Below are 27,871 nucleotides of genomic sequence, written 5' to 3' on the forward strand. Positions count from 1 at the left end.
AAATGTTATTCCGGTCGATGTCCTGCACAAACACAAACTTGGTCAAAAATAAAGATATTAGGTTAAACTTTTTTTCTTTTTGATCATTTTTCTTTCTATTATACAGTAGTGCTAATAACTCCATTTCTAAGACTTGGTCCCTTATCCTGTGAGGTGTCTCATCAGAGCTGGGCATTGAACCACGAACCTCTCGATTCGTAAGTAAGCGCTGCGGCTGCAATAATAGTTTATTTTTTGAAGTTTTTTCTTTTTAACAAAATTACTTGCCAAAACTCTTTCTTATTTCATAAAAATTTGTAGCAATAGAAAAAAGAAATAAAAACTTAAAAATATAATACTAAAATAAATATATTGCAATACTGTATTAACGTTATGTTCATCACTAATAACCTATTTGCGTAATAAGTAACATTATAGTTCATTCGTGTGACGTTACATAAGTGTTGCTTTTCACATTTATATTATATTACATTATGATCTCGAACACATGGTAAAAATAATGTTTAAAAAGTAAAGAGGAAATATGTCGCAGCTATAAATGTAAAAAAATATCCATCGATTTATTCGATAAAAAATACCCATCGTTTTATTCGATAAAAAATACAGAATTAAAATCTTTAGATTAATGTAAACTTCAAATCAGTTTTTTGATAATACGCATGATGGCTTCAAATGTAGGAGAGTTTTTTGAATTCATGAAATTTTCTCCCTTTTCCATGGCTGCACTAAGTGATGGGTCAATAGGAATATTACCTAAAGTATAAAAAATAATTGTTTGGTTAATAATTAGCACTTTAAGTTAAGAAAAAATTTAAAAAACACCTAATTATAAAAAAACACCTAATTATAAAAAAAACACCTAATTATAAAAAAACACCCAATTATAAAAAAACACCTAATTATAAAAAAAATCACTATCCACGATTAAAAAAAAAACTGGTTGAAATTTAGGATAATTGTTAATAAAGATTGAAATAATAGATTTGTCTGTCAGATGGATCGTTTTTCCTAAATTTGTCGGTCAGATTTCCTAAATTTCACAAATTTTTTGATAGTTACTTACAGATAGTTAATGTTGATTTTAAATCATATTAATATAATCTTTTAACTAGGATATTAAAATCTGGGCCGTTCACAACTTTCAGGGATGAAACAATGACTTTTAATGACTGATAATCATCGTCTGTCTCCCATTCTGACACTTTCTTGATCAAGAAACTGCATGAAATTCCGGTGATATCAAAGAACCTTTTTGTCTTACTTGTTGCAAAGTGTTTTGCTTCTTTGAAGTGTCGCCTTGTTCAAAGCAATACACTTGGCTGTATGCTTAACTTAGACAATCTTCATAGATTGGACCATTTTGATCTTTGTTTTATTGGAGACTTCCACATCAAATAGAGTTCAAGAAACGAGCTCCTCGAAAAGATACCACAAATAAAATACTCAATGGATTTCTTAAAAGCAACTGCAGAAATAGCGAGATTTTAGCTTTTATAACAACCAGTCTTTCAACAACTTCAAATCATTAGGCGGAGAGCAGATTAACGAAAGAAATCTGAACCAAGCTTTGACATTTAGTTTTATGTCACGTGCTTAGTACACAGGAGGAGATGTTTACTAGTTTTTGGAAAATTTTCCCACCCATCCCAAGCTTATTAAGAAAAATTAAGTTTATTAATTTTTACTTGTTATCAACAAAAAAACACAATTTCTCAAAACAAAAACAAAAATTAGTGTAAAAAGCTTAGAAAATATATAATTTTTTTATCTTTTATCAATTCACCTCCCAAAGACCGAGACGGCCAGAACAGATGAGGAGGCTACTTAGTTGTGGTTATAAGAATAAAAACTTTCAGTGTAATCAGGCTTTAAAAATCGTCCTATATTTGTCTTATATTAGCTTTTGGGTTATTCCTCACCGTAATATAAAACTTATATAAATATATTACATCCTATACGAATTGATAAAACAGCCGTTAATAATTTGACCGCAAGCTACACTATTATTAAATTGTTTTATGCGTGTTCTGATAAATATCTCACCTTTTTATTTAGACCTTCTGGTTTATTAGATCTGGACTAAAATTCTCTATCCCTCTTGTATTAGGCATACAAAAGTACAATGAACAAAGAAATGTTAAAAACACCACTCATATACATCAACCCTTCACTTCTTATTTGTTGATCAATTTAAATTGTTCTCTATACAACCACATTTTAATTAAATATGGTCTTAGCTATCCATCAAACCCTGAGCATGTCAGCTGGGGCCTTGAACGAAATCCTCTTTGGCAGAATTTAATTGGTAATTCTTTATAATCATTACGAGTTTGAAAATCATATATAAATAATAATGACATATAAATAATAGCTGATTCTCATAAAACCTATCAATGACATGTTGACAATGACACCTTTCATGTTGACAAGATTATGGAAAAGCTGCTAATCTGTAACTAACTTTTGTCATGTCCATACTCAAATCCATTTTTTATTTAATATAAATTTTCTACCTCATTTTAGATTCTTGATAGTCGATGACTCGAAGATCATCCAAGATGCGGATCACCAAAATCATTATAGTTGTCACCTTACCTTTCAAAGAAGACAAAAATAAAAATCCAAGCACAGCCTTATTCTGTTTTTGCTTCTTTTTCTAATTTCTTTATATTCTCCAAATGTTCTAACTCTTTGAAAGTATAATCTTCTTTTTTGTTAATTGTTTTCTACATAAAATATTTTTCTACATAACCTATTTTTCCACGAAAACCCTTTTCACATTGAATTGATAAAAATTTTCAGTCTTTTTCAATTGTAATTAATTCCATAACAATGCAATATCAATGAGAGCTTCTAAAGATCCAACTTTGTTCTTTTAGCTTCACATCATATCACCCTTTCTTTCAGTTTTTCCTAATCTCAAACAACTCCTTCTAATTTATTGATAATATGTTTGTTCAACCTGATTAGCATACGAGTTATTGCCAAGATTTCCATAGCATTTTGCTTTCATTCTGTTTGTAATGGTTTCATTTCATTCTGTTTGTAATGTTTGTAATAACAAAATATTATTGAGGAAAGTTTTATTTGGCTAAAAGACAATAACATTTTTTCTCTACCTTGTTTATCCTAGTTGTAACTAGGATATGTTAAACATATCCTCTGACAATTCTTGAATTGTCAGAGGATATGTTTAACATAATTTAAAAATAAATACTCACTAAAATATAAATATTAAGTAACAGTTAATTACTTGCAATAACATTATTAGCAATAATATTACAACTTGAACCTGAAACAAAATTATTTAAAATTAAACTTAGACAACCGGTTTTGTAATGACAAACTAGAAAAGTCCAATCAGATTTCAACTTGTCTAACACATAACCACATTATTTTTTTTATTTTTCAAATAAATTTTATAAACCACATACCAATGAATGAATTATAACCAAGAGCATTTTAATCTTTTTAAGTAATGGTAAGAGTATACAAAACTGAGTTTGACCAGTTTGAATTGGTGGTACAAAAATTTAAAAATCAAGTAGCAAACTTTAAATATCCAGTTTTGTTGATATAAAATGTCCAAAAGTTCGGCACATTCTTGGTTACTATCACCATTTAGTTGACACACACCCTGCACCATTATCAAAAGTTGTTATACAAATAATAGTGAAGGATTTGGAGCAGCTCTGGAATATGAAATTTAGCTTACCGTCAGTAACCAGAAGTGGCATCACAAAAAAACTAACTTTTTTATATTCAACTTGTGGTTGAATATAAAAAATGTTTTTTAGAAAAAATCAACTATGGATTTTCTTATGCCGTTTAATATTCTAGACAAAAAAAAGAAAAATAAAGAGGAAAGAATAAATATTTTATAATCATCAAATGGCTGATAGAAAGAGCTGCATATCCACCAGTCAAAAAATTGACTGGTGAGCATCCTGCTAATAGGCAATTGATAATAAAAAACCTGGATCTTAATTATCTTATCTAGAGAATTATTTTGATTCTGTATATAATTATATACAGAATCAAGCTCTCAAAATGATGATTACTCTGATGGTTTTGAGCCTTCGCTTGAACCACCCGAAAGATAACTTAAATCAAAAGTAAGCAATAATACTTCTCAAAACAAAAATTATTACTTTTTTTATAAATATATTTACTTTGTTTTTAATTAAAAGCAATGTCAGTTGCTGTGATGTGCGCAGAATCTGGAATCTCTAACCACAAAGGAGCTAGAGTAACTCGCTTATTAAGTTATTTCTATGATGATATATATGACACTCCTCATCAATCTGCTATTTTTAGAGCTGGTAAAAGGTTGCAAGTCATAACTCTTCTTAAACTTAAGACAGCTTTGTCAATTGAGACATCCTTTATTTGACATTTTGATGGAAAAACTGTGGCACCATATGATTATGGCATTAAGAAAGTAGAATGTATGGTCATTGCCTTTCAGTCAGAGGCACCAAATTTTTGGTACCATGGCCTTAAAATACTACATACTAGTGGAACTTCTAGAAATCTAGCAGTTATGATAAAGGAAATGTTATTAGAGTATAATGTTGTCGATAAAATATTCCTTATCATATGCGACACCTGCTCTGTCAATTTTCGTAAAGTTTCGTAAAGTTAATATTATTATTTATTTATAAATATGTATGATGCAATAAATAATTAAATTTTGTTTTAAGTAGAGCATATGATGGTTCAGGTGGAATAATAGGCATTTTACAAACTGAGCTATTTAACAGACATGTTCCGTATTATGGGTGTAATGCTCACATTTTAGACCTTGTTTAAAAAACAAATTGTAATTTTCCTTTTACCAACACCATCAAAATCACCTGTTCTAACTGATTTTAAGTTTATAAAGAAACTAAAACATTAGTACCTACAATTAAAAGAATCATATAATGTCCTGCATAAAACGCCTTGTCCTCCTTTTACTGTTAAAACTTTGAGAGATGATTATAGGCTATTAGCTAGGTTTGTTTCATTAAATTTTTCTTTTTCAACATCAATGATATGTATGCATTATATATCCATATTATGTATGTATTTTTATCTTCAGCTTATGCATTGCCTTCATGCATTTTTTGGATAAAAATATTTTACCCAAACTGGAGTTACCAACAAAACTACCATGTCTCACACTGCAAGATGGAAGAGTGAAGCAATTTATATCTTACTGGGCTAATCCCAGAAGAAAGGCAATTGAAAGAAATAGCTAAGTTTATTAGCTGTTCTTTGTCACATGCATGGTTTAAAATGAGAGAGAAACCCAATTGGGTGAACCTTAAAGTGGCTACATCAGCCTACATTACAGCTCAAGAAGCTCTGACCAGACATATCTTGGTATTGAAGTCAGAATAAAAAATGTGCATAGAACGAATGAGAGAGGACTTTGAGCTATATCCGAGCTTACCGGGCTAAGTCGGATGATGCTCTTGAGAAACTTTTCTTAACTGAAATATTTATTAAAATGTCTAATCAACAATAATCCAACTTTTTAAACTTTGTTTTATTATATTTATAGTTAGTACGGTAAAAAGCTGAAAAAATAAAAATAGGATGTTTTTCTTATTTCTATAAAGTAACTTTTTTTTTTTGACAAAATAAAATTTTTAAAAATTCAACTACTTTTTTTTAAACTGTGTTTTGGACACAATTCATGTTTTAGAAAAGCTTTCACATAGTATTTTAAATACATATATGTATATGTATATGTATATACATATATATATATATATATATATATATATATATATATATATATATATATATCTGTGTGTGTATATATATGTGTGTGTGTGTGTGTGTGTGTGTGTGTGTGTGTGTGTAAAAAACTGTGTGTACATACATACACACAGTTTTTTAGCATAAAAAAATAAATTAAATAAATAAACCAAGAAAAGGAACATCAGCATATTCAGCCAGTGCTATTCCACCGCCACTTGAAAAGATATTAGAGCATTCCTTAAACAAAAATTAATGTTAATAATATCTCTCTTTATATATATACATACATGAAATTAAAATTCAATTAATACGGCTGCGTATAAACTTTTTTGATATATATATATATATATATATATATATATATATATATATATATATATATATATATATATATATATATATCAAAAAACTTGTATAAAAAAAAAAAAAAAACTGTGTATAAATTTTTTTGATGTATATAACAGGTGGCCCAAGATAAATGGCATAGGTAGTATTTTTGTTATAACTTTGTTATTTTTTTAGCTAAAACAGTAATTTTTTTTTTAAAAGATTTATTATTAAATTCTTTATATATCTGTCTTGATGGCTTTGTTATATGGTTTTTAATTTTATTTGTAGATAATGAAATCTAAAGATTCGCAAAAGCTTGTACTTTCTAAATATCAAAATGGTGATGGTCTATCAAAAATATTTGCTGATATTAAGGGTGTCATTGGGTTTCGTACAATAAATCGGTGGTGTCAAATGATAAGAGAGAAAGGCTCTATTGAGTTGAAATGTCCATCAGGTGGTCCAAGATCAGTTCGAACAAATGCAAACATTCAAAAAATCAGAAATTGTCTGAAACGTAAAAAAAGGATTTCATCTCAAAAATTAGCTAATGAACTTAATATCTCCAGAACCAGTGTTCAAAGAATACTTCAAAAGGATCTCAATTTGTGGGCATACAAACACAGAGTTGAACCACTGCATACAAATGGTCAAAAAGTCGAGAGAATTGAATTTGCAAATTGGATAAGAAACCATTTTCGAAAAGAACAAACACTGAAAATTCTGCTTTCAGATAAAAATTTTTTTTATTTAAATGGTATGTACAATGCCCAAAATGATCGCATATGGTCCACTAATCGTAATGAAGCTGATAAAGATGGTGGTATTAAACAGAAACAAAAATTCCCTCAAAAGGTAATGGTTTGGTTGGGAGCTTGTTTAAAAGTTGTTACACCACTGGTTATTTTGGACAAAGATACAGTAAATCATGACTGGTATATAAAAAAAGTGGTGCCAGTGGCCTTAAAATATGGAAACAAGATGTTTGGTGATGATTGGACATTTCAACAAGATGGAGCAACCTTACATACGCATCATTTAACTCAACAATGGTGTCCTGATAATTTTCCTGCTTTTATTGACAAAAACCACTCACCTCCAAATTTCCCCGATCTCAATCCTTTAGATTACTCAATATGGGATGAACTCGTTCACCAAATGAAATGGAATAAAATTAAATCAAATATAACATTAATTCAAGAACTTAAACGAGCTGTAAAAAACATTAGAGTAAATGTAGCTTTAGAAAGTTGTATTAGTTGGACCAATCGCTTATATCGTGTGTCAAAAAATAACGGAGACTATTTACATTAAATAAATCATGTCATTTTGTAGAGAATTAAATAAATCTTTTTAAAAAAAATTCACTGTTCTAGCTAAAAAAATAACAAAGTTATAATAAAAATACTACCTATGCCATTTATCTTGGGCCACCCATTATATATATACAATTAAAATTTAATTAATACCGCTGCGTATAAACTTTTTCGAAAAAAATTTATATTTATTTTTATTTTAATATTTTTATTCGATATTTCACTGATCTATTGTGATCAGCGTCATCAGGTATAATAAAAAAAAAACGTTACAAAGAAAATCATTATAATAAAAACAGATCATTAAAAACATAACATTGAAAAGAGCACAAGGAAATACAAAATATGATTAAATGTTGACGCCAGATAGTCTAATAAAAAATGGCCCCCAAGCTTTTGTTGTGACCTTATCACCATCATTCCTATTAAGAACATTTTTGACATTTCCCAACTCTTGTCGAACTTTGGCTTTGTTTATTTCGGGGGATTCTCGAATTTTCTGAATATGATTTTCTGGAGCAACTGATATGGCTTTCAGGTTTAACCAGTCAGACGTACTTTGGCATGATTTGGAATGCTCAGTAGCACCAGAACTGGCCCATTTTACTTTTTTACTTTTTTTCTGGTGCTCAATACATCCTGATATAATTTTCTTTTTGGTTTCACCAATGTTGCATGAACATTTGTTTGATAGACGCCTGGGTTTGTATTTAGAGGAAGTTTTGTTTTTTAAATTCTTTTCTAAGTTTGGGACCAACAATTAGTATCCATGGTAGCTTTATGAATGATTGGTTGTCAGTTGGTTGATAATTGGTATTTTTTTCATCTATTTTTATATAGTCTCTGGCAATATTAGTTGAACTGTTCTTGTCATGCCCGTTTTCAACAAATATTTTTATTAAAAAATCAATTTCTTGGAGTTATTTTTGAGAACATATTCATCAGGTATAATAAAAATCGTTACAAAGAAAATTGTTATAATAAATTTTTATTATACCTGATCACAATAGATCAGCAAAATATCGAATAATATATTAAAATAAATTCAAAAAATCAAAAAAGTTTATACACAGCCGTATTTATTGAATTTTAATAATATTAAAAATAGCAGAATTATTGATCATGACCCAACTCTCACACTTACTACCAAATTTCAAAAATTGTGTAAATTAATGAAAGAGTGTAAGTCAGACACAACTACGTATTTTAAAATGTATCCATCAGATTTTGGAAAATAGATCCCAATGAAGTTCAAGTTTCTTTTGATATAGCTAATTTATATTGGTCCATACCCATTAACAAAGCTATTCCAGTTATTATTGATATATTAAAGAATGACATCGACGACTTAAAGACTCGAACAAAACTTTCTCTTGTAGACATACACTAATTAATAGAACTTTCATTGATTATTTGCTATTTTTATATGAAAAAAAAATCTGAATAATACCTTATTCAGGTCCTATAGGTTTGCCCTTAATGGTTGTTATTGCGGAAGCATTTCTACAAAATATAGAAAGAAAAGCACTTAGTATAGCTACTATTCAAACATGTGAACCAAAAACTTTCATGAGATATGTAGAGGATTGTCAAGCTCGCTTTAACACAATAAAACAACAACAAATGTTTCTAAATATCTTAAATGAATGAAATCCTGCCAAAAAATTCACTGTTGAACTCGAAAACCAACAAAAACAACCTAATTTTCTAGATATTAATATTTCAAACACAATGCATGGAGCTTATGAATTTCAAGTACATTGAAGCAATAACTAATATTCAACTTAAACCAAATTCAAATATCAATCCTAATATGATCACTGGCATATTCAAAGGGTTTTTATGCCGCACAAAAAAAATATGTTCTCAAAAATGCCTCCAATAAGAAATTGATTTTTTAATAAAAATATTTGTTGAAAACGGGCATGACAAGAACAGTTCAACTAATATTGCCAGAGACTATATAAAAATAGATGGAAAAAATACCAATTATCAACCAACTGACAACCAATCATTCATAAAGCTACCATGGATACTAATTGTTGGTCCCAAACTTAGAAAAGAATTTAAAAAACAAAACATAAAAGTTATATTTAAATTAACTCCAAATTTAAACAATATATTCTGTAACAATAAAACAAAACTTCCTCTAAATACAAACCCAGGCGTCTATCAAACAAATGTTCATGCAACATTGGTGAAACCAAAAAGAAAATTATATCAGGATGTATTGAGCACCAGAAAAAAAGTAAAAAAGTAAAATGGGCCAGTTCTGGTGCTACTGAGCATTCCAAATCATGCCAAAGTACGTTTGGTTAAACCCGAAAGCCATATCAATTGCTCCAGAAAATCATATTTAGAAAATTCGAGAATCCCCCGAAATAAACAAAGCCAAAGTTCGACAAGAGTTAAGAAATGTCAAAAATGTTCTTAATAGGGATGATGGTGATAAGGTCACAACAAAAGCTTGGGGGCCATTTTTTATTAGACTATCTGGCGTCAACATTTAATCGTATTTTGTATTTTCTCGTGCTCCTTTTAATGTTATGTTTTTAATGGTCTGTTTTTATTATAATGATTTTCTTTGTAACGTTTTTTTTTATTAATAATTGATGACGCTGATCACAATAGATCAGTGAAATTTCGAATAAAAATATAAAAATAAAAACAAATATAAATTTTTTCGAAAAAGTTTATACGCAGCTGTATTAATTGAATTTTAGACTAAGCTACCTTTATTTTAAGCTAAGACTAAGCTTCATTTGGAAAATAGGAAATGAATTTATGTTTCACCAATAGAGGAAATATCTACCTTTAGAAGGAATATTATAGAATAAATATAAGAAATATTATAGATATTATATATATAAGAAATATTATAGAATAATACTACAGATATTAAATATAATATAATATCTATATATATAATATATAATAATATATATATATATATATATATAATATAATATATATAATAATATATAATATCATAATAATATAATATCTATATATATAATATATATTAATATTTATATATTTAATATAATAAATATAATAATATATAATATTATAATAATATAATATATTATAATAATATAATAACATAATATATATAACAATATAATATATATTATAATAATATAATATATACAATAATAAATATAATATAATATTAAATAATATAATATATATATATATAATAATATAATATAACATATATAATAATATAATATATATTATAATAATATAATATATATAATAGTATATTTAATACAATATTATATATAATATAATATAGATATTATATATAATATAAATATTATAGATATTATATATATATAAGAAATATTATAGAATAAATAGAATAAATATCTACCTTTACAGGAAATATCTATCTTTAGAGAAAAATAGATGATTGATTTAAATGGTGAAAGTACAAATATAAAATATGCAACAGAAGGAAACATTCTTCTTGTTTATGTATACACTAAACTAATTACCTGTAAAAAAGATCAAATGTGAAACCATCTTGAACATAAAGAAAAATTATAATCTTCCGTTATTATGCAATGTTAGAAATGATGATAGGGTTAGGGAGATAAGAAAAAATGTTGAAAGATCAGGAATACAAGAAAACATCAATGCTGGTGTTACAAACAGGTCACAGTACTCAGATTGATTTAACACTATACAAAAAATTTAATAATATGTGATAAAACTTTTTTTAAATGTTTATTTTAATGACCTATCTTTCCCAGTAAATGAACTTTTTTCATTCAGGAAATTGGAAATTTTAATTGTTGTATTTTGTTGGTATTAACAGAGGACAGCAGTCTCTAAAGTTTGTCATGAGTGTGTTTGATCTATAATAATAATATTATGAAGTAAGAAATCAAAAGTGTGTTTGACCACGTTTTTAAGCATAAGATTTTGAACCAAGGTATCAAAAGTAAATTGGGGTCAATAAGGTAATCATACTATTATGAGTGTTAAATAAAAAATTAGTTTGGAATGAAAAAGAAAAAATGAAATGAATATAATTTTTACAATCTGAAAGCAAAGAACTTTTGAATCACTAGCTGTTGAATTAGGAAAGTACCTTACTAAGAAAAGTATCAAACCACCACCAGAATACTAAAGAATCTTAATGAATACCACTTAAGTGAAATAACTGATTTCTGCTTCACATATATAAATCTAAAAATTTTCATTAAAAAAACTTTTATGCTGTTGTGTTGTAATTAGAAATGTGACGCGTTTTTTTGGTTCTTGTTTTTTGGTTTTTTTGATCGTTTTTTTGGAAAAAAACGCAGGGGTCCGTTTTTTTGGTTTTTTTGGGAAATATTTAAAAATTCATCATTTAAGCTACTAAATTTAACTTTAATGGCAATATTATTAAACACATTTTAATTTCAGATTTATGTAGGAAAACAAAGGTTGAATTTGACTAAAATTCTTTTTTTTTTGGTATGTTTAATGGTTTTATTGTTAATGTTTAGGTTTACACGGTTATAGCAGTCCTGTATAAAAAATTATTAGTTAACTTTATCTTCCTCTATTTAATTTTTATTGACTTTATTGTTATATATTGACACAATAAACACTTTTTATCTCAATTTATTATACTTAAATACATTTACTTAATTTTATTTAATATTTGATATATATATATATATATATATTATTATTATTATTATTATTAATTTACTGTACTTATAAGGTTTTGAGTTGCAAATAAAAAGTTATAAGCAGTTTTAAAAGCTCTTTTTAATAATCAATTATGTTCTTTATTTAATTATATTTAAATTTTAGATATTTTGCATAACATAGTAAATTTTAGTTTTAAAAATGAGTAAAGCAGGCCATACAAGAGGGAGAAATAAAACCATAGTTGCCAATTTATTTATATCCATGAAACAAAAATGGAAAGAGTTAAATGTTCCTTTTGCTTTGACATCATGTCTAAAAACAGAACTCAAATGACTAAGCATATTGAAAAATGTTGAAAATGTCCTAAAGAAATAAAAAGTCTATATGCAAAAAAATTAGTTCATAGTCAAAAACAGCAAGACTCTTCTGGAGATGCTGAACCAAAAGCAAAAAATCTACGATCTGATTCTTTTGGAACATCCTCTTCTGAATCAATTTGTAGAAGTAAAACACCAAGTTCTGTGTTTGACAGCATGACAAAAACTGAAAAGGTGTGTTTTATATTTTTAAATTTTAAGATTTAATTGAAGAATTAACTGATATGGCAACTAGCTTATTAAAAGTTCATGATGCATAGATTTAAGATTTGTTTCATGATTGGCTGATGTACCAATATGACATTATCTTTTGCAGGAACTGATTGATACACACCTAGCCAGAGCAATATATGCTAGTGGATCGTCACTCCACATAAAATAGAAAATGATTTACTTAACAGACTGGTAGACTTTTAAAATATGCATATTATTTTATAATTAACTTTGATATTAAATTTATAACAAACAACACTGAAAACCATTTCAGTAAGCAGAAATAATATATCAGTAAATAGGTTTATAATACTTATATAGTACAGTATATAATATATCCTAAACTGTATTGTTGGAATATTAAGCCATTCTGATGAATATATGGCAAATGAAATAAAGGAAGTTTTAGAAGAAATTAATCCTAATAAAGTTTTGGGCATTGTGACTGACAATGCTGCAAATATGAAAAATGCATGGACTTGTCTAAAAGATTGTTATCCCCATCTTCATTGCTATGGATGCATTTCACATGGTTTAAATTTACTGTTCACAGATTTTTTTAAATTGACAACTTTAAGTGTTTTGATGTCACAAGTAACTGATATTGTTAAAGAGATAAAAAATTCTCATTTATCTGTTGCAGCATTTAGAGATATACAAAAAAAATCAGCAGGTAATACAACTAAAAGTATAAATATAATGTATATTACAAAAAAAATTGAACTATGTAACTAACTTTATTATACAATCATAAAAATAGATTTAATAAATTACTTTACTCTAAAAACTTAACAGTTAGCCCATTCTCAAAAAAGGAAGAAGCCAAAAAAATCTTCAAGAAAAGAAAAGATTTTTGTTTAACAGAAATTCACTTGGCTGCCAATATACTAGATCCCAAATTTCAAGGCAGAGTCTTGACTGGAGAACAAAAGGTATTTACATAATTCATATATGATTCTTAAAACCAAGTTTTACTTTTAATGCCCAAGGCTAAAATAGCTTGGGCATTAAAAGTAAAATTTTGGAAAAATTTTGAATAATATTAAATACTATTTTCAAATTCGAAAATACTATTTAAATTAATAAAGTAATTGTAAAATTATTGAAAGAAAAATCTTTTTATAGATTGATGCATGTGAGGCAATACACAACATTGCTGCAAGTATGCCTGAAGTAAACAAAGAAATTATGATGTTTGACTTGGCTAATTACCAATCAAATGGAGGTATTTTTTCAAAACCTTTTATTTGGACTGCAGGTAGAATAACTCAACCCATAAATTGGTGGAAAGGGTTGTGTTCCTTTACTGAACTATTAAAAGTTTGTCTAGAATTCTTCATCTACCAGCTTCAAGTGCAGTATGTGAGAGAAGTTTTAGCACTTATTCTAACATTCATAGTGCAAAAAGAAATCACTTAACAACTGAAAGGGCTGGAAAACTAGTTTTCATTTCACAAAATTTAAAACTTGAAAATGTTGAAAACACCAGTTATGAAAATGATACAAGCATAACTACTCCTCAAATTATTAATGCAAGTGTGAATAAAGTTCCTAGCACTTCAATGCCTTGGACAGAGTCTGAAGCAGTTAATATAGAAAGTGACAGTGACTTTGTTTATGAATCATTAGATGAAGGTAGTCTAGGGCAGGAAGACTCGAATTCAGAAAGCACACCTAATTAGAATACCTTATAGTTTAAATACATGTTAAAATTACTAAATTATTGAATTTTTTTGCTTAAATATTTATCCTTTTTTTTAATTGAGTATATACTACACTACACAGTGCTACACTACTTAGCACTAAATTAATAACGAATTAAAACTAATAAAACATTATTATTCAAAAATATTAGAATATGTAAATAAAGTTAAGGTTTTTTTTATAAGGGGTTAATGGCAATATAATTTAAAATATGTAACAAACAATGTAAAACTAAATTATTACATAATAAATATTAGGGTTGTCTATTTCTTTAAAGATTCGAAGTCTGATATAAAATAAGCATCATATTGTATATTAGTATATTTAAATTATGAAAAATGGTTATTTTGTCATGGACAAGTATAGTTTCTATATATATATTGAGTGTAATATTTAGGATGTACAGCAATATTTAAGAAGTAAAACATGACAAATAAACATTCTCATACAATACACCTAGATTTATAACTAACTTAATACTAAACCGCCTAATAAATACACTTAATAAATAGCTCTTTAAATTTTTTATTAAAACATTAACTTTAAATTGGTGTTTATACATTATATTTGTGATTATAATGATCATATACTATAAATAGACAGAATGAAACAAAAACTCTTCCAAATTATTTACCAAGAAAAATAAAAAACTTGTTTAAAAAGTCAAAAAAACCAAAAAAACATCAAAAAAACCAAAAAAACACCCAAAAAAACCCAAAAAAACACGTTTTTTTGACCCAAAAAAACGCAAGAGGAAAAAAACGCGTTTTTTTGCAACTCTAGTTGTAATATAGTCCAGTCAATTTAGCAAAAATAACCCTATAACCCCGAAAAAATTATAAGCTGAAATTTGGCACATACTCTCGTAATATCATAGTAACACCAAAAAAAAAACCATCAAACAAAATGTTGTTCTTTATACTGTTCACAGTTGGACTTAATGCCTTCATGCTCCATCCTTTATGCAGGTGATGTTTGTAGGAAATAATATCACCCATTTTGCCAATGGTGAACAAGTATAAAAAAAATATGTCTCATTAGCAACCACAATAATTTATTTTTCAGAGTTTAATAAAGCAAATTCTAATACTGTTGAACAAATGGTTGTATCAGCATTGCCTGGCAATTGTTAACAGTGTGATAACAGGATAATGCATGTTCAGCATTTATAGTTGATTGAATTTCATATACATCAAACACTGTATGTACCGATCGGAGTTGTTTGCGAATGTACGTATGCACTTTCTTTTGGCTAACTTTGATTGTATTTGTTAAAGAATTCAATGGTTCAATTTGATATTTTCTTGATTTTAACTGCAGTGAACTTAAGGTTATTTATTATTTCCTGTGCTTTCGACCCAACTACATCTGCTTACTCAAAATTTATCGTATCTTTACTTTTGTTTTTTGTTATTAAAACAATCTTCAAGCCACGCAAAGCACAACATAAGTAAAAGTAACTTTACTCAATAATCATTTTACATTTACATTGTTAAAAGTTTAGTTACGTCAGTTGTGTTTTTAAATTCAATTTGAAACCACATTAAAAATCTTTGTAAGTTTTTATCTTTATAAAACATTGTTAAATTAAACAATATTGTTATAAAAAAAATTATAAATAAAATTTAAATGTTGTTTGAAAAAAAAAAAAATCTCCTTATTTAAAAAAAGTTATACTTATTCAAATTTATTTATTTTTTCTTTATTTAAAACATTTGTTCTATGTTTACTTTTTTAAATGTGAGGGTAATTATTTATGGTTGAATTTCCTAATGGTCAAGAAAGAAATAAAAACTATCGAAACTTTTTTTAACATTTTGGCTTTAAAAAATCTTTGTATACTACTCATAAACTTGTTTTACTTGGCAGTAAAAAAAAAATTGTAAAACAGAACGTTTTAAAATTTTTAAAGAAGTTAAAATTAAATTTAATATTTATTAATATTTAAATAAATATTCATTAATATTTAATAATAAATTTAATTTAAATATAATAAAATAAATTAAATTTTTTTTTTCAAAAAACGTAAAATAGAAAAAAATTTATTTATCTGCTTTTAATCTAAAAAAAAAATATTTCAAAAATGTTTTTTACAACAGTTACTGCTTAATATTTTCTGCATAAACTATTTTAAAAGACTGTTTAAATAATAATCTAATTGAAAAAAGCTTTGGCATAATGTAAATGGCTTAATGCGTAGGTGAAATCGCGATTTCTTTTTTTACATTTTGTACGCAAAATTCAAATGGTGTCGCACTTCTTAACAAGGTCTGCCAAGGGTGCAAACTACCTAGAAATATTATCTGTTGAGCATACAATCTTGCTGACTTTGCATAGTTTATATGACCACAAGCAGCAAAAAAATTTGGCATTTGTAGCATCATTTGTATATATAGATTCCAGTTTGATGTTCTTTCTGCAACAATGTAGAGTTTTATCAAATTTATTTAATATTGTTAAAGAAGCCAAAGCTTTGATGTTCTAGATTTTTGTTCAGTGTTATTAATTTTATCTGCTAGTTTCTGCTCAATTTTAATCATTGTTTCAGATTCGCAAAAATTGTTGATTTGCTCCATTGGAGAATAGCCTTTTCATCTCTATATTTTAATAATTCTTTGATTAGTGATCAATTTGTACCTTGATCTCGTATATATGTCAAGCATGAATCTGTTAATAGGTGAGCTCGCAAAACTCTTGACAAAAAGCTTTTCCAGATATTATATAGTCTACACTGCTTTCTGCGTATACTTGAGCAAAAAGTTCTTCTAAACCAGCTCTTTTCATAAGTTTCCCAACAGCATCCAGAAAGCTCATTATTGTGTGAAAACCTCCAAGTGTGGCTACAACTGGCAACTTTGATTCCTCTATGACTCCTACTGCTTTTAGCCACAAAGGTTGGTCAAATGTGACACAGGGCACTTAATTATTCATGGTTTTGGCTTGTTTGATGATAAAATGTAGAGAAGATGTAATGTTCACCATTCGGATTCAAATCAATTATTGGAAGGAATGATATTGTTGACTTTGGAAAAGCTGCATTTTGTTGGGTTAAATCTTGTATAAATCCAGAAAAGTTTGGTGTTGGTTTGGAATCTTGAAAAATCTTTAAAAAATACCACAAAAGGTTGTATGACAGTTCTGTAGAAAAAACCAGAAAATTTTCAATTCCAAACTGACTTCAAAGTAATTTGTGCAAGATCTTTTATAAATGTACTGTTGGATTGGAATGTTGTGGTCATTTGTGAAATAGGTATTTTGCAGGTTAGCCTTTTTTTGATAAAGGTGCTGAGAGTTGTTTTGAAATTAAGCTTGAGATATTCTCAACAAAAAAGCTGAAAAGTTTGCAAAGTGCATGCTTTATGTAAAACCATGTTAATGACGTATTTGCAAAAAAGATTTTCCTTTAATGAAAATTTTACATATTCAAATTCCACCTCAAGGGAGAATCTTGATAAGCAAAAAACCCTGCTCATTGTTATATCAGAACAAACACTCAAAGCAGCACATAAAAACAAAACACTGAAAAGGTTTGTGTAAAGGTTTTTTTTAAGGTTGATAACCTTTATTTAAAGGCAATTAAAGGCTTTATTCACAGACTCCAATAGCCACAGGGTTGCCCTAAGTATATAACTACTTATCAAATCATTTTTCACAAAAATAGGTTTAAATCATCTGAATATTATTCACTTTTCTTTTTGTTCTTTATCTCCTTCTTCCCAAGCTTTCTTTTCGATGTTGTTTCTGATAAATTGACCTCTTTCTCCTTACTGAATCCTCTATTTTATGTCTTCTCGAATTATCCTTTACATTTCATGGAAACCATATGGATTATTTCATACGAAATCACCTAGTTTTTCAAAAGTGCCCGAAAGTACTTCCTCAGATTTGCTTCAAATTTTGACCACCTACAAATTTTATGAAAAAAATTATAAGTTAAATTGATCAATCCTTTCAAAAATTCAATTAATCAATCCTTTCAAAAAATTTTAATAAATAAAAAAATTTAAAAAAATTGGAAAAATTTAAATATCTGGTGCTTACAGCAGATTTTATTTTATTTTGATGTACCATAACTATGTAAGTAAAAATTTTATTTTGATGTAAGTAAAAAAAGACCTGAAACTTTGTTTAGTAATAGTTCATTTTAATTTTTTAATATTTTAATTTTTTTATTTTAATTTTTGAATATTTTTTAGTTATTAGTATTTTAATAATCCATTTTTGCAGGTGTTTTTGACTGATTTAAAATCTTTTTTTAAGTTATTTGTACCTCACTGTTGCTAAATAATGCAACATAAGAAAATTTTTTAAAAACTTTAATGCGCTACAGCTCCATACCTACAGACAAGCAATGCCTTTTTATGTGATTTTTTTGTATGCAGGGTAAACACTTGTGAAAAAAAATTATGCAGCACAAACTTAACATTGCAGCAGCCTGTAAAAATAACATTTTTTAAAAAAATATAAAATTAGCTGTCCATTAGCTGTCAGCTTATTTTCAGGTAGCCTTTAGATGGTTTTTTCTGACAGAAAAACATTTTTTGATCTTTTTTGAGACATAACTATATATATTTTTCCTTTATGCTGACATTTAAATATATACAGCTAACGCAATGCTAAAAAAAAGTTTCTTTTATGTTTACAATGTATCCAAAAATTTAATTTAAAATCATGTGTGAACAGAACCTTGCATTAGATATATGGTAAAACCTGTAATAAACCTGTTTTATTACAAAATTTTGGTCATCATCATCACCCTGCTACTGGTAACATGTAATCTAGTGCAACCTGGTCCATGTCCTACTGCTTTGTAGGATTTACTTTCTAAGTAAAGGCTAGAATTTTTTTATTCAAAAATTTTTTAAATTTAGTATTAATTTAATATATAGAACACCACTAGGGGGTAACATCAGACATTTTCAAAAAATGTTGTTTTATGAACCACCCTACTACATACATACATACATACATACATACATACATACATACATACATACATATATATATATATATATATAACATTTAAACTAAATCACAAAATATGTTTCAAAATATAAGATGCTTTAACTGTAGGGGATTCATTATTGAAATAAAAAATTAAATAATGATTTATGGTTTATGCCAACTTGAAGGGTACTAAACTGTCACCTATGAGCTGGAACTATGAATAATGATTTCACATATAAATAGAAATAATAATTTATATAATTCCAACAACTTCAATTTAATAAATTTATACCGAACATGTTGGGCATACAAAGCCACTCATATTTTCAACAATGCCAATAATTTTTATTCCAGTTTTTCGACAAAATGTAATCTCTCTACGAACATCAGCAGTTGCCACATTCTATTATTAAACAAAAAACATATTTAGTTTAATATTATTAATTTGATTTTAAATTATACTTTGTTTTAAGTATTAGCAAAAATATTCATAATAATGTCTTTTTTTTTTATAAACGAGAACCAAAAAAAAAAAGTCTGTTTATTTTTGTTGGAAAAAGATCAATTAAAAAACAAACAAATAAAAAAAACATTTTAGACTCTCACAATAATAGAAATTCGGCATTAATTGAAAAGATCAAAAATCCAAAAAATCCTTTTTTTGGATTTTAATTTAATTGGTTATAAGTGTTGTTGTTGTTGCTGAACATCAAGACTAAATATGTTTAAAAACATTAATATTTTCAAATTTTTAACAGAAGGAATTTTAATAATTTTATTTCCCCACTTTTACTGCATGGGAGAGGACTTAGGACATGGGAGAGGACTTAGTAAAGGGAAAATCAGTTTGTCATGTCTCAAAATTATTATACTTATATATACTTTTTCGACCTAAATAACGTAGGACTAAAAATTTGACATTTCTATTTAAATTTTAAAAGCCTTTTTGAATACATTTTTTTTTTGATATGTATAAAAATATTTGCAATAGCTCAAATAGCTTAAAAAAAAAATTTACCTAAATAAATGTTAAACATCTTAAATAAAAATTAACCTAAATAAATGTTAGATACCCTAAATAAAAATTTAATAAATATTTTAAACTTTTTTGTTTCATTTGCTTTTAATTTTTTTTAGCTTTTATATTTTCATATAATAATATTCAATACTTTTATTCATTAAAAAAAATCTTTTCAAATTTATTTCTTCTATGCTATATTTTCTTTTTAATAAATTCTACTTTTTAAATAATATTTGTAATGAAACAAGTTGCAAAATATTTTCTTAATATAGATAAGAAAATTTCATAACTTGTTTCAGAAGATAATGGATTCAATAAAACATATATATTTGGTGTCAACTTAAAAGCGATTAGTTGGTAAAATGTACTAAAACATATATATTTAATGTCAACTTAAAAGCGATTAGTTGGTAAAACTAAAAACAATTGCAAAATAGTCTACATAAAAATACTAAAAGTCAAAAAAAAAATCAAACATTTTTTATTTTTAATTGATATAGTAACAGCAATGTTATAAATTATAAATATTTTAGTTATAAAAATTGATATTTATATCAGCTATAAATATTCTAGTTATAAAAAGGTTTAATCTTGACTGTGAAAATCGACTGTGGAAAAACAACTACATTGAACACAAATTTTAATTGAACAAAGCACAAAAAAAGAGAAAAAATTCATATTTTTATTTATACACACAAAAACAGTAAAAAATCAAAAAACTTCAGAAACAAGTAGATTTTATAGATTTGTGAGTGTACTGTGAATCACTTTCACAAAGTAGCACCCAAATTAATTCCCCATTACGCTTTCATTATACTGTTCTTGATAACAATGTCAAAAGTCCCATTTATGATGATAAAAGTGGTCCTCTGAGTAAGTCTTGATTTTATAGAGATGAGCTTGAAGGATATGAACTTTGAAATGACATTTTAAATCTCATTTTCTAATAGTTTGTCATGAGAATCTGAACCACCTCCGCATAGTTTTCGGCCTTGTGATTACCATGGGAACCAACAATACTTGGGTCAGAGCAGTGTTTCAATCCACTGTCTGAGCTTAGTGTTTCCATAGTGTTTCAATCCACTGTTTGAGCTTAGATATCAAAAGCTCAGCATTTGATTTAATAGAACCTATATCTCTAATTAGATTGTTGATGTCTTTATGGTTAAAAAACTATGGCTTTCTAGTTAAAACATTTTCCTCAACCACACATAAAAACTAGAACTTTTATCTCTGATGCTTTCTCCTAAAGATGACTGAACCCTCTTAGGGAAGTGGGAACAGGCAGCTAAGACTGGGTAGTATTAGGCCAATTAATGAAGGAATGCCTGGATAAACAATTTAAGGCACTTTCATGATTGAGAGAAATTTGGTGGGATAAACAATGCATGTTGCATTAAGTGGTTCATTGATTGTTGTCGAATTCATGGAATAGCAAACTCCATGGCTCTCTTTTCTCCCTTGTAATAACCTGTAACATAGCACATATAACTATTTATATAAATTTAAAGGCAGGAATTTCACCTAACACCTAATACTACTACTACTAATAATTATTGGTATTAATTAATAGGGTATTAATAATAACACAACCCTTAGAATAACGAAAAATAAGGTTAGCATAAAACTAAAACTGAACAATTGGATTAAGGTGGGCAAAAAATTGTGAAACCAGGTTTGACAAAAGTGTGAACATTTTGCATAAAATTGACAGAAAAGCTAATACTGAGTTCGCCAGCTTTTTTTTCAAATTTCAATGTTTAAAAATTTAAAAAATAAATGAAAGTTTTGCTTATCTTCTTTTAAATATTTTCTTTAGCAAATTTTCATTTTGCCATTTTTATTTCAATTAATTTATTAGGAATATGAATAATGCGTTTTTTTTTGTAATATTTTATTTAAAAATTAACTAAAATGTTTGTTTTTTTTGTAGCGCAACTGTAGTGTTTTTTATAATAATTTGTATAATTTAAAAAAAAAATTTTGCTGTTTTTATTTTAATTACTTTATTTAGAATTTAAATAAGTTTTGCCATTTTTTAATTTACTTGATATAAATCTTGATAAAAATGAAATTAATTTAGAAAAATTCTGAAAGAATTTCTATTTGCTTTTGACAAAATGGGTTACAAATGGAATAGGAAACTTTCAACCCAAAGACAAAACAAAAACAAAACTTTTTTATATAGTGTTATCTGCTTTTGTCAAATTTTTTTTTTGGCAAATTCAGGCAAAGCCTGACATAAAAAGTATAAGTATATATATTTAGTTTCCTCATACATGAATCTTACAATATCTGAAAAAAATCCATGTGCTTAAGCAGTAAAAAGCCTACGGAAGTCCTATAAGTTTATTTTGCCACATTTTAAACTTACAAAATACCCTAGCAACGGTATAGTTATGCTTAGGAACAGCTACTTTAAATCATGATTAATTAGACAAGATTAACTAATTAAAAAGACAAGATAAAAAACAATTTTTATAACAGAACTCTGCAAGAGTGCTTGATAAAAATTATTTTCTAAGCTTTTTCAATGAGAGAAAAAACATCAAACACTTTGAAGTGTTTATATTGTTGTTAAAACAATGATATAAATTTCAGATGAATGTTTTTTCCAAATAAAAACAAATTAAAATAACACACTTTTAAGGGCCATATACAAAATAAATTTCCATGTTGTCAATGTCGTCTTTTAAGAGAGAACAGTCCCCTCAATACATTTAAATAATGTGATTAATAAATAAATAATTATAGATTTCAAAATAAAATATTATAGTGTTACATCATACTAGATTTGAATTATTGCAGGATATCATTGCATATTATGTTCAATAACAACCCAACCATCAATTTGAATACCATCAGCTAACTCCTTTGTTATTAGCTGAACATCATTGTTTAAATCACCATCATTATTTTGAGTTGCATATTTTGCATCATCAGCTGCACCAATCCTGTTATCAGTTAGATTAAACTCACAAAAATGGTTACCAGCTTTTCTTCTCTTTTTTGTTTATCTTTCTAAAATAACTTTTGTTTATCTATTCAAAAAAATATACTCGAAACATGAAGGAAATTGCAAAATATTTGTTTTAAGTCCCGAGAAAATAATAAAGCCCTATTTTATATATTTTATATGCAAACTTTGGTTATTAGGAAATATACAAGTTAATTTACTTGCCTAGAGAATAATGATCAAACTTGTTGAGTTGTCACATACTCTCTTGGCTTTAACTTTGTCCTGAGCTGCTAGTGAACCTGCTCCGGATTCATTTTCTTCCCACGTTCTTCTCCAGTCATAAACACCTGCATTAACAATGTTTTTTGCTTTGAAAAATATCTGAACACTTTTTTCTTTGTAATGCCCAATCCGGTGATGTTTGTGAAGTTTTCAATCCCTACTTTAATGACAGAATGGGATAATAGAGGATAATCAGAAGAATTTGAGATTTTCATTTTGTTGCTATTCTTGCTCTGACTACCATAAATTTCTTCACAGAAAACTTTTCTGATAGAAATTTATTTTCTGATTACATATGTTCTTCTAATGACTCATTATCGAAAAAAAAATTTTCAGCACAACCAAATTGTGTACAATAACACTCACAGACTTTATATTTCTTAGATAATGGCTCTCAATTTCTTAGGCTCTTAAGAATAAAAAAAATTTTTCTTTAAATATTTTTGATAATAGTTTTTTTTAGAGGTTGTTATAAAAAAAAGTGTCTTCTCAACAATTTTTATTAATAAAAAATATTTGTTTCATTTTTTGAAATTTTACTTTTCTGAAAACTTTTTAATAAGAAATTTTTATTTACTGTTTTCAAAGAAAATAACTTTTAGTTTATTTTCTCTGAAAAAGAGTCTTTTTATGTCAATGCACGGAGACAAGTAATTACATAAATTTACTATATTTAGGAAATTACATAAAACTCACAAAAGAATTTTTGAATATAAAAGTATGATTACATGACTTAGGCATTGAGAAAATGCGAGAAATCGAGTGCTTAATAATATGGTGCTTAAAATCAAGTTCTTAATAATATGGTGCTAATGCAGCATGTTTAACTTGAAAATGCTTGAAATATAAAAAATATATATACTTGTGGTGTGGTAACAAGAATAGCACCATCTGGATGCAGTGACTGCAGACATTCAACAGTAGTGATATGCTCATCTGAAGTACCTGTGCAAAAGATATACTTTTGACACATACATAAATAATTCCATATCATAATTTTAAAAACATATTTTAAATTATTGTCAGATAATAAAAGATTTTAATTTTATATTACCAGGTGGTGTGTCTATTATTAGATACTCAACATCTTTCCAATAAACATCAGACACAAACTGTTTGATCATTGCTAGTAAAATTATTATATAAATAATTGAATTCAATAAAAATATAATGTAAAAAACTAATAATATTCATCACAAGCAAATAAATAAATAAATAAATAAATATATATATATATATATATATATATATATATATATATATATATATATACATATATATATATATATATATATAGTGTGGCCATGAAAAAAATATATGATGAATAACTTTAATGTCATCAAAGAAGACACTCCACTATATTTTTAATATATATTTTTTTTGTCGTTGTTTTTTTTTTGAGATTTGAAACATCTGATGATCGCTATTTGCGTGGAACTTGGAGTAATGTTTTAATTAAATCGAGTGTTATAATTAATTAGTTTTTTTACTATATATATATATATATATATATATATATATATATATATATATATATATATATCTCTATATATATATATATATATATATATATATATATATATATATATATATAGTGGGGAGTTTGATCCCCACCACGTCCCTGGTAGTACCGCGCTCAACTTGTTTCTCCGCACAGCGGCCTTGTTTGTCAAGGTTCGTGTTTCGGAGTTTTAGAGTTGAGAGAGGGTTATAACCACTATTAAGTAGCCTCCTCATCTGTAGTGGCCTTCTCGGCCTTGGGGAGGTGAATAACAAAAAAAAAAATATATATATATATATATATATATATATAAAACTGCGTTTGAGGTTGGCAATTTTTTGCCGACCTCTTTTCTATGTTTTATGGTAACCTCTTTATGTCAATTTTTTTTGCCAACCTTTAATAGTTTGAGGTCGGCAATTTATTGCCAAGGGCTGAGATGGTTAAACAATCAAGATAGTTGATTATTCAACCACCTTGATTGTAATTAAAAAATACAAAGAAAAATTGTTGAAGTCAAAGGCGTCAACCGAAAACCTGGAAGCAAAAATAAATTTGTTAGAAATAGCAGTTATCAATTATTTCTAGCTAAAGTGTAGCGTTTTGAAAATTGTTGTTTATTTTCAAACTGTAGCGATATTATTACGCAAAAAAAAATAAAATGATCAAAATATATATATTTAATTTATTCAGGTAGCCTAAAATATGGTAAAAATATTTTTGTCATAAACGTTTTTAAAAAAAATCATAATGGTATGCATATTGCTTTAAGTCCCAGCTTTTAATTGCTAAAACAAAGAAAAATGAAAAATCACGCACAGAAATGGAAATCCCCATACTATATACATTTTTAGAAAACAAAAATATCTTATGTAAAAATTAACAAAAAAATATTGTGAAAAAATGCTCAAGACTCTTAAAAGACTTTCAAGAAAATGATTTTTAGCAATAATATAAAAAGTACTAACTTTTATCATAAACAAATATTATTTCTAAAATCTCTATGAAAATATGCTTTTTTTTTGAGATATAAGTTAACATACTTTAAAAAAATTTTTGTAATCAAAATGAGAAATGCTCTACAAAAAATGTATTATTTGCTCTAAACAGAAAAAAAAACTTTTTTTTGATGACCTGTGTAATATAATAAAGTTTAATTACAATATTCTATATTATATTATTGAAAAAAATATATATATATATATATATTATTGAAAATGATCTGAACAGTAAATCATAAGAACTTTCATAAAAATATAAGATAAAAAATCATCAATTGGTAACTATACAACTTATAATTAAAAACTGTTAAATGTAAAATGAACATAAACTTTAAATAAGGTAAAATTAAATTTCATAAAATATTTAAACCTAAAACATAACTGTGTGTGTATATAATTGTATTAAGTTAAGAACCTTTTAGTATCCACAACCCCCTCTACCCCCTGTTTCCATTAGGAAAATACGATGAACTTAGGCTTAAAGTACCTAAAAAGTTATTGGCTTGATTTACCTTTCAAAATATGGATTAAATTTGCATAAACTGTTCAAAGTAAATATTTCAAATGCATCACTATCTATTATATGCTGAGTTATTATTATTATTGTGTATATATTGTGTATATAGTATTACTTATTACTATTAGTGAAACCTTTTGAAAAGTATACCAAACAAAGTCATGAAAGAACCAAAATTTAGCAGAGATTTTAAAAATGGTTTTAAATAAAAATCAAATACCAAATAAACAACATTGAATTAACATTGAATTAAAATTGATTTTTTATGAAACTAGCAATAACAATTTTTGTTTTTTATAAAAACAATTTGTTGATTGTTGAAATAATATTCTAGTTCTTTTAAGATTGAAATGTTCAATTTTTGAAAAACTTTATATTATTTGACTCAGTGTGTAAACCGTGACTTTTCAAAAGGTAAATGAAACCAATGATTTTTAGGTGTTTTTAAATCAAAGTTCATTTATTTTTTCACACAGGAAACAAGAGATACCAAAAAGTTATAAGGCTAAAACAAACACATAAAAGTTAAATACATACATATATGTTTAAATACAGCTCACCATTTTTTTTAGGACCTCTCCAGACAACTGCGTCATTTTCATTCTTCAACAGAAATGCAATAGACATAACAGCTAATTGTTGTAATTCATCAGTGTAAACAGGAACCCATCTTCAAAAAAAACTTTGAACAATAATAAAACAAAAATATAACTAAAAAACATATATCAAAAAATAAAAAAATAAAGAAAATTAATTTTATACCCTTCAGAACATTGATGAACATCTTTTCCTTTTAAGTTTAACATATGAGGAACACTAGGTCCACATAAATCAACATCAAGAATGCCTACCTAAAGTATTCATAATATAGACCTATCTAAAGTATTCATTATACAGACCTATCTAAAGTGTTCATGATACAGAAAAAATCATTGCAAGACTGCATACCTAAAATGATTTATTTCTGATCCATTTTTTAAACTTCACATAGTTGTACTCATTTAAAACATTTGTTAAAAATAACATATATCTTTTATATTTATCTATATCTATAGATAAATATGAAAATAAAACAATATATAAATATACAGAAAAATGATATTTATCTATCAAGTCTATATTTAGTTTATGTTTCTTTGATAACTTACTTTCTTTCCCTCGTTTACAAGTCCAAGTGCAATTTGTGTTGCTACAGTACTTTTACCAACTCCTCCTTTACCAGATAACACCAAATATATATGTTTAATGGAATCCATTTTCCTCTGAAAAAAATTCTAAAATATTGCTTAATATAGTTACTAA

The 27,871-nt window shown here is 26.5% G+C and overlaps 1 protein-coding gene across 1 annotated transcript; it reads right to left on the bottom strand.

Annotated features, from left to right (window-relative positions):
* Positions 1-535: 535 nt before the first annotated feature.
* LOC100213191 (cytosolic Fe-S cluster assembly factor NUBP2 homolog) lies at positions 536-27,871 on the bottom strand. The gene is made up of 8 exons (XM_065803518.1): positions 27,718-27,871; positions 27,332-27,420; positions 27,130-27,239; positions 24,605-24,676; positions 24,413-24,495; positions 19,581-19,691; positions 5,919-5,988; positions 536-753 (listed from the first exon to the last, which is right to left on the bottom strand). Exons 1-8 carry the CDS (start codon positions 27,823-27,825, stop codon positions 635-637), a joined length of 762 nt encoding a protein of 253 aa, XP_065659590.1. The 5' UTR covers positions 27,826-27,871; the 3' UTR covers positions 536-634.

The sequence above is a fragment of the Hydra vulgaris genome, chromosome 08 (assembly GCF_038396675.1).
Source record: "Hydra vulgaris chromosome 08, alternate assembly HydraT2T_AEP".
Taxonomy (NCBI): Eukaryota; Metazoa; Cnidaria; class Hydrozoa; order Anthoathecata; family Hydridae; genus Hydra; species Hydra vulgaris.